The sequence below is a fragment of the Rissa tridactyla genome, chromosome 2 (assembly GCF_028500815.1).
Source record: "Rissa tridactyla isolate bRisTri1 chromosome 2, bRisTri1.patW.cur.20221130, whole genome shotgun sequence".
NCBI classification, from domain to species: domain Eukaryota; kingdom Metazoa; phylum Chordata; class Aves; order Charadriiformes; family Laridae; genus Rissa; species Rissa tridactyla.
In genome coordinates this window covers 133,789,650-133,803,849 of record NC_071467.1, presented here as the reverse complement: position 1 = coordinate 133,803,849, position 14,200 = coordinate 133,789,650, and the positions used below count along the sequence as shown (strand labels likewise).

General features: G+C 41.7%; 1 protein-coding gene across 3 annotated transcripts in view; it reads left to right on the top strand.

Moving 5' to 3' along the window:
• The window catches only part of ABCB5 (ATP binding cassette subfamily B member 5), a 39,408-nt gene extending 26,245 nt beyond the window's left edge, over positions 1-13,163 (top strand). For all 3 annotated transcript variants that reach the window (XM_054192193.1, XM_054192192.1, XM_054192194.1), the window contains 8 exons: positions 348-551; positions 1,407-1,507; positions 2,868-3,008; positions 3,496-3,652; positions 5,287-5,484; positions 6,370-6,576; positions 7,584-7,730; positions 8,252-13,163. In XM_054192193.1, the coding sequence (XP_054048168.1) occupies positions 348-551; positions 1,407-1,507; positions 2,868-3,008; positions 3,496-3,652; positions 5,287-5,484; positions 6,370-6,576; positions 7,584-7,730; positions 8,252-8,449 (1,353 nt within the window). In that variant the 3' untranslated portion in view covers positions 8,450-13,163. The remainder of the gene's footprint in view (positions 1-347; positions 552-1,406; positions 1,508-2,867; positions 3,009-3,495; positions 3,653-5,286; positions 5,485-6,369; positions 6,577-7,583; positions 7,731-8,251) is intronic.
• Positions 13,164-14,200: the final 1,037 nt, after the last annotated feature.

Sequence of the window (14,200 nt, the reverse complement as noted above, 5' to 3'; positions counted from 1 at the left end):
TGTTAGAAAGAAGCCTCTCTTGCCTAATGCTGGGCACCCAACAGCCAACCTGCCGTACTGTGACACTGGCCACAGTCTCCTGTGCCTCAGGTAGTGCTGGAAGTCCCAGACATTTCATTAAACAACAGCCGTGACCAATCGTTTAGACTCCTTTAACCTCACTTGAAGGCCTGAATGCTGGCAGGTAAGAGGAACATCTAGGAACTGTAACATAAGTAGGTGCATAATGTCCAGGCACGTCACCACGCAGGGTTTTGCTTCCAGCTGAACACATGGCCAAGCGGTGATATAAGTAACAAAAAGAAAATCTAATGATGGATATTTGGGGGTTTCTGGGGTTTTCTTAGGCAACTGGAAGCCGACTTGGACTGATGACTATGACTGTCTTTACCCTTCTGACTGCCATCATTATTGCTTTTGTATACGGCTGGCAGTTAACTTTGCTTATCCTGGCCTGCATTCCTTTCGTTATTGCTACAAATGCTGCGAGAGTTAGCTCTGTGTCTGGTCATGCCGCAAAAGATCAAAAGGCTTTGGAAGAGGCTGGACGAGTAAGTTCCCCAATTTTAACTACAGGGTTATGGTGTGAGATCACTTTTAAGGACAACACTGTAGCTGTATTACAGCTGATGCAATTATCCAAGATAAATGAAAGGGGGGAAAGGAGAGGACGGGGCAGGGTGGGAGACAAAGTGAATGTTTATATATCCGCAAGACAAGCAAAACATAGATAACACAAAACATCTGTAAATTAGGCCATAAAAATGCATTTGAAAGCCTCCATAGCGGGTTTCTGGGCAGGGACAGCTGTAGCAGCAGCAGCCCGGGCAGTGGTGTGCCCTGTGCCAAGGGCGAGCAGCGGAGCCCTGCGCTGCTCTCTGCGGTGGCCAGGAGCAGTGCAGGGCTGAGCCACCGAGCACTGCCGTTGTTACTTTCTTATTCCATCGTAAAACGCAGACCATGAATGTGCTCAAGAGTTTCGGGGTACTGCCCTCATTCACCTGACAGCGTTCTTCCAGGAGACAGAAGCAGCCCATACGAAAGTGCAAGCTGTGTCCAGATTACCGCGGTTTGTTCCTATGTGATGCAATAGGGTTTAAATCATCGGGATCACAACCCACGGGTTAGGGGAGGGGCTACTGGGGTTTCCTGCCTGCTGGCCCAAGGTTCTGAACCCAAATACATTGTTGGCTTCAGCCCCCTCTTTGTCTTGTGACCGTGGGGTGAATAATCTCGTTGCTCTGGGCTTTCCTTCACCTGGTAATAGACCTCGATGTCCCCTCTTAAGCAAGCACTTTGTGATCTAAAATAATAAATGCTAGAGAAGAGATCGAGTGTTTAGGGAAACATGTTGTAGATTGCAGTTGTGAGGAATTACCTCTTATTTGTTTTATCTCCCAATTTAGATTTCAACAGAATCCGTTGAAAACATACGAACTGTAGCTTCACTGACCAGGGAAGAAGCATTTTATGAAAGATACGTTACAAGTTTGAATGGTCCATATAGGTGGGATCATTTTCTTTAATCATTCTTTCTTTGTACACTTTAGTCTTTCAGATTTATTGTAAATACATTTCTTGCAAGCTATCCAATACCCAAAAGATTGGGAAAGGATATCAATAGCCGTTTACATAGTTTTGAGATTTGTTCACTTGGTATATTTTAACATACATTCTTAAATGCAGAGTGAAAAGATATTTGCAGGATTTGCCTTTTCATTATGCAAACGCTTTATAAACTGCATTTTCTCCATACATATTACAGAATATTGTGTTTTCTTGTGTATGCCTAGAATATAAGACATACGTTCACTCCATTTCTGTATATCGGATTGACACTAGTTAACTCAGGAACTGACTGTTAATTCCCATACCGCACCCTTTATAATGAAACCCAGTTTTATCCCCCTTAGATGACTTTGAAACCTCGAAATAAACTTCATATGTTTCCCTTTTTTTGACCTGCTACATCCCACTGACTTGTGTCCACTGAAACGCATTTGGACCGTCAGGGATGCCAGACTTTTCTAGCTCCATTTTATTTAAACAAAATAGCCCAAAATCTCATTTGTTTCTTTCCTCCTTCAAGGTAACTAGTGTAAAAGAAGGAATTGAAAATGATGCATTGTATAATCTGTCCTCAGCCAAAACAGTGCTAAAATTCAGTGTCTGGTGAACTGATATGGGCAGGATGCTCTCCTGGACTGTCAAAGGTCTCTGATTTACAGCTCGGACTAGAACGGAGACTTCCTTTTCCTCAGAGAGCATCATAAACCACGAGGGCAGAGAGTCCTCCAGACTCTGATTCAGTGTGCATTCAATTAGCTACACAAAATGAAACTTCTCCAGAAGGACAGATTGAGAAATAGAGGCTTAGCCTAAATCACTGCGGGGATACCCAGCAATAGGTCCCTGCTCCGAAACAGGATGAGAAGTCTCTGCTTGGATGGGAAGACCTGGCGGAAGCCCGCAGGGGCTCTTAGCCTGGGCTGGAGCCTGCTTGTTTTTTTAATAAAGTGGCTTGTAAGTGGTAGTTATTAAATTGTATTATTTTTTAAACTGCTTTAGTGGCCTGCCTTGCTATAGAAAAGCAAAGGAAGAGATTCAAGATAGCATAACTAAGAACGAAGGATCTCATTGCTCTAACTTTCTGTCCTAGGGGCAGTTCCATGGCAGGATGCAGGATGCTTTTAGGGTCCGGCAGGGGCTGTTTGTGAGTGTGCACATATTCTGAGCCGATTTGTTGTGTTTTCAGGGGGTGAGGTGTATTGCTCGAAAGCTTTAACCCAGACATCTGGCCATCCCCCAGCTGGTGTCTGCTGTTTCTATTTTACAAGTTATTTACAAAAAGTCTCTTCCTTTAACAGAGATTCTCTGACAAAAGCCCCCTTCTATGGATTTACCTACGGAGTAGCTCAGTGTGCAAATTACTTCATTAATGCAGCAGTCTTCAGATTTGGGGCATGGCTCATTGCCCATTGTCTGAGCAACTTTGAAAATGTATTTATGTGAGTATACTTTCTAAAATGTAGGAAAAAAAAATAATCATCTAGACATGTGATAGGGATTTCAATGCATGCAAATTATTTTATCTAATTAGAGAGGTAATGGGGCATAGATATTAAAGAATTCAGTCTGGTTGGGAGTGCAGTTTGGGCAGAACGGCTGTTTTGGGGAAAGGTGTGTATTCAGGCAGTGAAGCAGGAAGCGTGTGGCCGTGCTCAGTGCGCCTACACTGGAGAAGTCTCTGGCATCCTTTCCAGATAGAGGGTATTGCCTAGAGAAGTCCTGTGATACCACTGCTCATCTATAAAGTAGTTATAGGAATAACCAGAACTTTCTAATACCGGATGTCATTTTGAGGGGTGAGAAACTCCAGAAATCTCATAATCTAAAGACGCTAAAAAACCTTATTCTGAGGATTTGTTGTACACATGAGGAAAGAAATGCATTGTTCTCTCTGAAATGAATGATGCTTTATCTCTTGGGTTTTAGAGTCTTCTCTTCCGTCATATTTGCCGCTATGAATGTTGGTCAGTCTGCTTCCCTGGCACCAGATTACGGCAAAGCTAAAATGTCAGCTCAAAGAATCTTTCAGCTTCTGGACAGAAAACCTCTAATTGACAGCTATAGTGAAGAAGGTGAAAAATTGGTAAGGCTTTTCACAGTAAAAACATGAAACAAACTAAATTACTAATGTTTTATTGTCTAAAACTGTATTCATAGTTTCTCTTTTTTAGGGTGTCACAAAAGACAGACATTATATAAAATAGTGGTACTGATTCATTATTTTTAATGGGCCATGTTACTTTGGTTTTTCGGTCAAAACTGTGCACCCTTAAATGTAGTTTTGCTCTGAATGAGCTAAAAAAAAATATTACTTTTTGTTCTACTGCCCCACATCTTAAATGGCTTCAGGAAAACACTGACAATGGTGGTTCCACTCACAGTTGCATTGCCTTTTTAAGAGTTTACAGGAGAAGTAAAATACAAGTGGATTTTCCTGCTGTTTTTGTAGATAAGAGAGAGTAGTTCCTTCAGAGACAGAGCAGTTTTGCCAAAATCCACCCTCTTACAACTGTGGAAACTCTTACAAGTAAAAATGTGCTCTTGTGAAGTCAAAACTAACTTAGTGAATAATCTGTTTTGCTCTAAAGTTGCGGGGGGGGAGGGGAGAGGGGGAGGAAAAAAAAAAACCCGAATTAAAACACACAAAAAAAATCCCCCCAAAATCACCTCTAAACCCAAATTATCATTAAGGAAACTGACATCAGCACTTGTCAAATTTCTCCATGAAATGCTTTCAGTTTGCGTGATCTGGAAGGATTACTTTTCTACATCCATCTAAGTTTAAAACAGTAGGTTTTAGATGGTAGCACCTACCCAGGAAACCATGATCCAGTTTCTATAAGTTTATACATAGGATTTTCAGCCCTTAAAGATATGAGCACACTTTACACATCTTCTTGAACCAGGGCCCTCCAGCACAGGCATTGAAAGATTTGGCACAATGTCCCTGGTGAAATAGAATTTAAATGAAAATATTTCTAGTGTAGACTGGACTCGAATACCAGTGATGCCTGTGACTTCTGCACAGCAAAGCTTTGAGCCCATTAAATTAGATCACCAGCTGCTGTGAGAGCATTGTACTCGGTGGTGCTGCTAGTAGGTAGGTAGGGCTGGCTCCCGCCCTCAAGGACAGGAGAGGCAATAGCCTTAGTGTGTGTCCCCGTTCTTCCACTTGTGCTTAGAAATCCAGCCTGCCTGGAATGGCTAATTAACAGCCAACATTGCTGTTTACAACATGGTTTGTCCTACACAGCTACCTACCAAAGAATTTAGCTCTCCTATCTTAATAGCTGATCTTGACCTTGTGTTGCGTTCGTTCAGATTGTGCTACCTGCAGTGTGAGACCAGGAAAGCAAATGCTATAGGTTACGTCAAAGTAGAAGTGCCTCAATTACATGTGTCAGAAACGAAAAATCTTAATGTTTTTTACTTGTTTAAAGATATTCTTTTCAAAGGTGAAGTGAAAAATAGATACAAGAGATGGAGAAAACTGTTTCTCCAGAAAGATCTAGTGACTTACATCTGCAGATCATCCCATAAATAAGGACACTACACTCAATCCAATATGTAATTTAAAAGAACTTCAAAAGCAGTTTTGAAAACATCTTCCCAAACTTTCTTGTCAGTTCTCTCACTTTATTAAAGTCTTACGAGTGTTATTATAGTTAAAGCTAATAAATGCTAATATGAGCATGTGAACTCTCCATTACTTTTCAGAGCAATTTTGAAGGAAACATTGAATTCAGAAACGTCCATTTCGTATATCCAACAAGGCCAGAAGTTCAAGTTTTGCAAGGACTCAATGTGAAGGTTAACAAAGGACAGACCCTGGCGTTAGTAGGAAGCAGCGGCTGTGGCAAAAGCACATCCATTCAGCTCTTGGAGAGATTTTATGACCCCATGGGAGGACAAGTGGTAAAAATAGACTTCTGTGGCTGTTACTAACAATTAAATCTACAGAACTCTGTCTTTCAAGGTTTCAGAGGCTTTAAACAATCCTGGCAATATCTCTGGTGAGATGCCTTTTTCCAGAGGTGTGGGTTACTGAGGTTGTGGTTCCTGCAGACAGCCTTGGGACCCCATGTGTTCGTCATACGTGCCAGCACTGGCACCCGTGTTGGCACGGTGTGCTGGCTCAGGGCACAGATCTCACTGGGGAAGAGAATGACTATATCAGACTGTTGTCTCCCCAAAGCTGCTCATGGCCTGGTCACGCAGGGGCATAATGTTCATGTCACTTGCTTGTCAGTGTGTAAGTCATCCCATTAATATGAATTCATACATTAGAGACACATACATGCATCAGATAATACAAATGTAATCCCACAGGGATGCTACTGCGTCACCTTCAGAAGGTTGCATTGGGCTTTTTGATGCAGTCCCCACTAATGGGTATAGAAGGCCCAAAGAAACCTCCTTGGAGGTTTTACAATTGAGTTAAAGGCCTACAGCTGTAGATATTTATTGTTGTGTTCCGCTCCTTAGGGATAGGCTTTCCCATGAGGTTCACGGTGATTCTTGTGGTCAGTAGGAAGGACTGCAGGAACAGCCTGTGATCTGCTCTCAGGGTTTCTGTCTGCTGGGAAAAAACCACACACAAAATTGAAAACTGATGAAAGGAAATATTTCATCTATACTGCGGGTTCTTTTCCATTTTGCATGCAAAATTTACTTGATTTCAGCAGGGAATCTAAAACGTAACAGGCTTCCTCTTCCAACTCGTTGTTTCCTGTTTACAGTGTGTGTCTGTGGATGAGCTCTGTAGTCAACTTGGCATCATTTTTTCTGTTGATTTTCTAGTTAGCAGATGGATTTGATACCCGATCTTTGCATTTACAATGGCTGAGGTCCAGGCTGGGCCTGGTGTCACAGGAGCCCATTTTGTTTGACTGCAGCATTGCTGAAAATATTCGATATGGAGACAACAGTAGGGTGGTTAGTCAGGAGGAAATTGAAGCAGCAGCTAAAGCAGCAAACATTCATGCCTTCATTGAAAAACTGCCAGAGGTAAGACATGGTGGTCTTCTCTTCCCAGTGACATTAGATATTTGGAATGATATGGAGAAATCTAGGTAATGCTCATTTACACAGATCAAATTAAAGCTAAACATTTTTGTTTCCCTTAATAGGAAAAAGTATAGAATTTATTTAAAAATCTCAGCATGTTTCAAGCTTAAAATCCTTCTTATTTTGTTCAAAAGAAGACCCATGTTCCAATGAATATAGTGGTAGACAAAGCAGAATACGAGAGGGGGAAATAGGAGGACGCTCTATGTACAAATAAGTCCTCATAATTATTTTTTTTATGTTTTTTCCTTTGACAGCTGAAACTTCTCAGGTTACTCTGAGAAAGATGATTTTTTTTTTTTTTTTAAATAATTCAGTAAAGCTAAATGTTCTATTTCTAATTGGATGGGCATGCACGGGGAGTATTTCTTAATAAATACAAAGGGGCAATAAATCAAAAGTGAATGACGGCATTTGACCTTCATGCCTGCCAAGAATTTGGCTCTAAGAAGGAAAAATGCTTTGGTAGTTTGTTTTCATTGTAGCTCTGTGTAACTTGAAAATGATGTAATGATGCTGAAAAATATATCATCTTCGTAACTACTTATGACATTTGGGATTCTTTATTCACAAATAATGCAGGATCGGGTTCTTCTTGCATAAGTCATTAAGCATTAAATCTCTAGTTACTCTTACGACCATTTGCTCGTGGGCAGATGTCTGTGGACGCCTTACTGCTATATCGCTGGTGGTACCATTCAAGACCTATTTCAGTATTTGGAGAAGTAAATTTTCAGACCAGGTATAAATATGTGTGGCTGCATATATAACTGTTTATACTAGAGGTGTTTATAAAAGCTTAGCTTTATTAAAACCACTTGACACTATTCTTTTCTTTCAAGATGGAAATACCTAATGATTTTTATAGCGGCATATAAAACTTAACTTTTCTAGTCTTCCTTCTCTAAGAGTATTCACAGGCCTTCTTTTTAATTTTTAACACTCAGAAGTATAATACCCGGGTGGGTGAGAAAGGAACACAGCTTTCCGGAGGTCAAAAACAAAGAATCGCAATTGCCCGTGCTCTGGTTCGTAATCCTGCCATTCTGCTTCTGGACGAAGCTACATCTGCTCTTGACACAGAAAGTGAAAAGGTCAGTAATGATTACGTGAAATACATATGTATATGTATACGGCTAGCTGCTTTCTGTAGAATAAAATCAACGCAAACATGTTGCAAATGTTCAGCTGTGAAACAACAGGGCAGGTCTATCATGGTAGCTCTTCCAGCTGTAAACTGTGAATTGAATGACAGGAGGAAGCTGTGCAAATAAACAAGTAGAAAACCCCAAAACTTTAAGGAGAAAACACCATGGGGAGCTGATACTCCTCAGCTGTCTTCCCATTAGCTGTATTTGATGGTAAATACCGAATTTGTGTTCTGACCCTAACTGGATGCCCAAGAACCCACTTCTCAATGTCTCCTGCTCATTTGAACAGTCTTCACTGCCCTCAGTGAGAAACCCTGTTGAGTAGGGGTCTCGTGTATGCACTGACTTGTACACCTATGGGAGATATATTCAGGTGATAACAAAGACTAAGAAAAAAATGTGGTTCCCATGACAAGCGAAGGCTTTCCAGGTGCTAACAGCAATTTCACGACATCTGTGTTCAGGTCGTCCAGAAAGCTCTTGATAACGCCCGGCAAGGTCGAACCTGCATTGTCATTGCTCACCGCCTGACGACCGTACAGACCGCAGACATCATTGCGGTGATCCAGAACGGCAGGGTGGTTGAGCAAGGCACCCACAGCCAGTTGCTGGCAAAGGAAGGACACTACTATGCCCTTGTAAATGCACAAGTCTCTAATTAGTACTGTTTGCAGGGGGTTTTTTTAATTATTTTTTTTTTTCTGGGAAGACACGAAAAGCTTACAGAGAATTAACGTTGGCTCTGGCTATGCTAACGGAGCAGGGACCGTACGTTGCAGTCTGGTTGCTGTACCCAGTGTAGCCCTTGCCCCACACACTCAGGGCACATCAAAGCCCTGGGGTGGGTCATGGAAGGTGCACGGAGGAGTCCCAGGGGCTGAATCTGCAGAGCAGTTGTGGGGATCGCGTGATCTGGAGGGAGACAGACCTGGAGTCATCTCATCCCCACCATGGCTTAGGTGAGGCACCCTGCTCCTGCTGTCCCCCCCAACCCTGGCCCATAGCATGTGCCATCGACCAAGGCAGTACCAGAGTATGACGGTGGTTAAGGATGACGGATGGGCAGGGAGCTAGGTCTTGTGCTTGACCCTTGGGTTTCTTCACCAGTCAGATGCAGCCATAGGTCATCTTAATTAAAGATGACTTTCTGACTGCTGAGATTCCAAATAAAGGCATTTGTATTAAATTTAGAGAGAAGGGGCTGGATGCATGGGTTTGGGGTTTTTCCCTCACTTTATAACACATTTCTAATATTACCGTTCTTCAAACACTTCTTGGAGATTCAATATTCTATTTCAGACAGTAATTGTAATAGTTACAAGCTTTCCATCTAGAGATAAACTGACATAAAAGATACCATTGTTTTGTTTAGTATTTTTCAATCGCTGACCTAACAACATTTAATCGCTCTTTGCATCCATCGGGGTAATTTCAAAAGTCTTGCAGGGGAGCTAGGATGGCTTCTTTTGGAGTGGACTCATGTCAGCCATGTAAATAACTTTTCTTTAAAAAAAAGAAAATAAAATTAAAAGTGGTTTTCAATATGAGATCCTTTATTTTGAATAGACACAGCTCTTAGGGACATGGTTTAGTGGTGGCCTTGGTAGTGTTAGGTTAATGGTTGGATTTGATGATGTTAAGGATCTTTCCCAACCTAAATGATTCTATGATTCTATGAATAATTTTAAAGATTGTTTGAAGAGTTGGGAAGACTCATTTACACATATGCTTTAATTATTGGTTATTCCCCTGCTATATTCCTCAGGGTGCTGCAATACATCCTTCAACAGCTGAAGAATATGTACTGCGTAGTCAAAGTGACTCAGCAGCTGGGGTTTTTTGGCTGGTTAAACCCGATTGCAGCATTTTAATTTTCCAAGGCTTTGCACGTGGCTTTGGGTTAGGATTTATGGCCTGGAACAACCTCCAGTAATTTCTAATTTCCAGATAACTCTGCTCAATTGTAGCAGACAAAACTTTACAGTAATGACCATGTCCTTCACTCATTTCAATTGTTTTCCGGTATCAGGATCCATGAGGGGAATAAAACACACAAAAGAAAACAAATTCTGGTCTCAGCTTTGCCAAAATAAATACAGTGGCTCTCCCTCACACATTTTTTCTCAGGGATTGTTATAAGAGGAGTTATCACTCATTCAGGCACCTCTCTTGTGTGACCTCTTCACTTTCTTGTGATAGGCAGATACTACATGAGCTGCTGCCCTCATTACATTCCCAATTATCCCATGTGGGCTCCAATTAATTCCATTTTCCCCATTTTGTTTCTGCACTAGAGTTAAAATTACAAGCAGTAAAATTTGATTCTCAGTTTTAAAAATAAAATATCTTCCTTCTTAATCCAGAAATCTTTTGTGGAAAGAAAAGAGTTGATTTTGTACTTTTGGTTTAGATGTATATGTGGTTTTCATTACAATTGTAATGAATAATAAATTTTTGTGATATTACAATTCATTATGATCTATTGCAGTAACAATTAAGTAAGATGAAGTAAAAATGGGAAATTAATTTAAATATATAAATAGAGGAGATAATAGTCACTAAACTAAGGCTCGGTAACATAATGAGTCATCTAACATCTGGGGCTAGTTTGTGGACCATCTTTGTGGAAAATACTGCATTCACATCCATGAAGATTACGGAGAAAAGAATCCAAAACGTGCTTCCTTCCCAGCAGCTTGGAATTATTTACTAGCACAGGGGCAAGAGGAGTGAGGTAATATGCCCTGTTTGACCTGGAAGGCACTGAAACTGCTGCAGCACAGTCGGCCTAGAAAAATAAGTTCTGTGACTTGTGTTTCCCCTTATTTGCACTTTCAGAGGTCACCATCACCTATCATGGAAAGAAAAGTGTCTGCACTTGCATCCCTTTTGGCACGTTCCTCGCACTTGCTTACGTAGAGCATTCTCACGCTGCAATAGCTGGACAGACCCAGTAGCAGCTACGTATGTTAAGGATAAACAGATAAAGGTCTTGAAGTAAGATGCTTGGCAGCACTGTGTCACATCGTTCCTTATGGAAAGGCAGGCATGGGTTTCGGTTGGGACCAGAAGGAGGAGGCGCCGATGTGACGGAGAGAGCGTGTGTGCACCGCTCTGGGTTGCGGCAGCCGCATGGGGAAAGAGCAGTGCCTGACGGCTGTGCCCTGGGAGCATCCTCTGCTCTTACCTGATTAAAAAGGGGAAATAGAAAACACAAGTAAATAGCGTTGTTTTACTTAAGTTTACAAGTGAGATGTTATGTACCATAAGAACACACTTTACTGATTTATCTCAATACAAACATACTAAAAGCCACTCATATCACAGCCCAGTTCAAAAGATCATCTGCAGATCTGAGAAAAACACCAGACAAAAGCAAGTCCTACCCAACACAAAAGAGATGGTGAGCAAGGAAACAGTAAAATCCCAGCCGCCCGTAAGAATGACCAAAAAAGCACACTGCCATGCCTGCCTGCTTAAAGACAGACTGAGACGGATGACTCCATGAGATATAAATAGATTAATACACTCAGCTTGTAGGCACTAATAACAAACTCCGATGGTTTAGTTCAGACCGTCTAAGTCACCTTCCCCGCTAGATGTGCCCATACAGCTTGTAGGCTGTCTCCGACTAAAAGCAGACCTAAATTCAGAGATAAATGGATGTTAAAAGCACACTTTCAGCACCAAACCCTAGACTGATACAGAGATCAAAAGAATTAGCCCTGACAGAAAAGAAAAACCTATAAGGACCCGTCTTAAGAGCAGAGGATTTGTTGGCCCCATCACTCTCTGTCCTGTGCTGCCATCTACCCCAGATGTCGGAGTTAAAAAAAGATTTCCCTTATCCCTGCCCAAGCAGGGGCTGGTGTTCTCCAAACATGCCCACAATATAACAAGTCACTGCTCGTGTCACTGAGGACTTCACCCCAAAAATGACTGCCACAAGGACAGTGATGAAGGAAACACATCAGCCCATGCTCGTCAAGGAACGCCAAAGGCCTCATTCATGACAAGCTCAGACATGTGCTTTATGCCAGCACTGATCCAAGCCTCCTGTGGAATTATTAAGGTATGATGTCTGAAAAAAGAGAGCGAAGATGTCAGAGAAGGCATTTATAAGGGATTTTTGGAGAAAGAACTGAGTGTTTCTTAACCACTTGACTCCATTGTAGTACCATACATAGCTGTTAGATTTGGCTAAAACTTTGCAATCGTTAGTCTAGTTACAATGTTAATTACTAACGCAGACTGAAGCCCCAGAGATGGGATAAGTAGTTGACAGAAGCGTGTGAACTAGAGGGCACAGGACCCGATTCTCTTTATGGCCTCAAAGAGTTAATTGTCCTCTTGTTTTTATGAGCATTGGAGCGCACTAATCCCAGTGGGTGTGGATGTTTCCCATTCCTGAATGTGCTATTTCAGTCTGAAATACCTGTCGGCAATTCAGGAATAACGCTGTTTGCAAAACAGTAAATTAATATAATGTTTATCATCACGTGCTTTTTCCTAAATGTCTACTTTCCTCTGCAGCCTATAAAATTTCAATTTATATTCATCTAAAGCCTGTGAAGTATGCACCATCATAGAGAAGTTATTAAATAATGCTGGTTGTATGGCTGGAAGGAAATCTTCCATTAAAATTGCAATTTGCAGCCCTTGTACTTTTAGCAACTATCTTCTATTTAAGGAGTGGGGAGGAAAGAACAATTGGAGTATTTTTAGGGTCAGCTGAAATACTAGTACATCAATGTGTACCTGGATTAGGTTTATGAGTTTAATTAAGATTTGCAGAGTTTGCAAAATTCCGCTAAACAATCTGTGGCAGGCAATACCTAACCTGTACTTTCTTGGCTACCATCAACACACGGTGTACCGCTGACTTTTCACTTACGTGTTTGCAAGCAGGGATGTGTCGTAGAGCTCTTGTCATACTGAGCCGTAGGAAAATTCCTATCACACCTGGGAGCGGGCCTATTTGAATGTTAATGGTCAGTGACTTCATCTAATTAGTAAGGGAAATGCTAAGAAAATATGTGGGATCGTTAAGGTCTGCTCACCTGACATTGCTGGAGGGTTTGAAGTGAAACTGCTCTCCTGGACTGTGTCTGCTCTAGGAAAATAGCTGCCCTTGTAACACCAGTTAAAAAAAAAATAAATAAACAAAACAGATCTTGATCTGCTAGTTCCTACCATATAAATATCAGCAAAAGAGCTAATAACCTATTGCCGATGGAGTTTGGGTTTCAAGGGTTAAATGTCTTCTCTGGATGAGGCTCGTGCCTCCCCTTCCACGAAGAAGCATTTTGTTACAGCAGTGCCCCAGCTCTGCCTGCATTTAGGGCTCTCCCACCGCCTGCTTCCAGGGGCGCTCTACCCAGGGAACTCATTTTTTCTAAGGAGAAACAACCAAAAGCAGAAGCTTTTCATACAGTTTATCTGGAGCCGTCGTTGTGGCTTGCTGAAGAAGAAAATAAAGTGACAGCTTTTTCAAGGTATTTCCAAGCTCTTCTGTTTGCAAATGGGCTTGGATTATACTGGAGAAATGTGGTTTGGCAGTTGCTACAGCTGTACCCAAACAGTACGTGAACCAGTCAAGACAGTGGATGAAAGTCACTACATGACTTCTTTCTCTGTATCCGTACTGCTGCATGTAGGGAAAATTTGACTTCGTAAAACATCTTCTCCACGTCTGAGACATTAATGTGTGTCTAATATCTTCAAAATAGTTAGGCAAGAAAAGAAATAGCTAGGCAACAAGCCTACAAACAGCATAAATGTATTTTCTTCTCATAAAATATACCTGAGGGGCTGCTTTTGCGAAGTCCTGACCCTTAGGTATTTGTAAAGGACTGATAGTTTTCTATGCAAAGGTAGAAGAATGCAGTTGCCTCGCTATTCTTTACCAACCTCCAGCTGCCCTATATATAAGCCTTACCACAGATTGCCCATCACCCTGACATTTTCCAGGGTTATAGCTCTCCCTGACTGTTCTCTTCCAGTTGCCTGGGCTGCTTTTCCTCCTCAAGCACCTTCCCTTGCCCACACAGCAGATGCTGCACCATGTGGTCCGATGCAAAAGGACCGACAGAGATGAGAGGGGAAGTGCCAAAAGCAATAGCGGTGCAAAAGGATTACTTTCTAAAATTAACAAAAATTTCTCAGCAGAAGACCGGTCATTGCTCTCAGTAAGTGAATCATTTACACTGGATTGCTTCCATCTGCCTCTGCGCTTTGTCATCTAGACTGGAAGCGGCTCTTGTCTACCTGAGACCCTAGCAGTCATCTTCTCATTTTAGCATTTCTTGCCTACCTGGCTCATCAGCAGTTATGGCCAGGAACTATTTTCTGAAGCATGACTTTCCATCTGGAAATAATAATTTGCCGTGCCCTTAGGGAAGCTCACACATCCG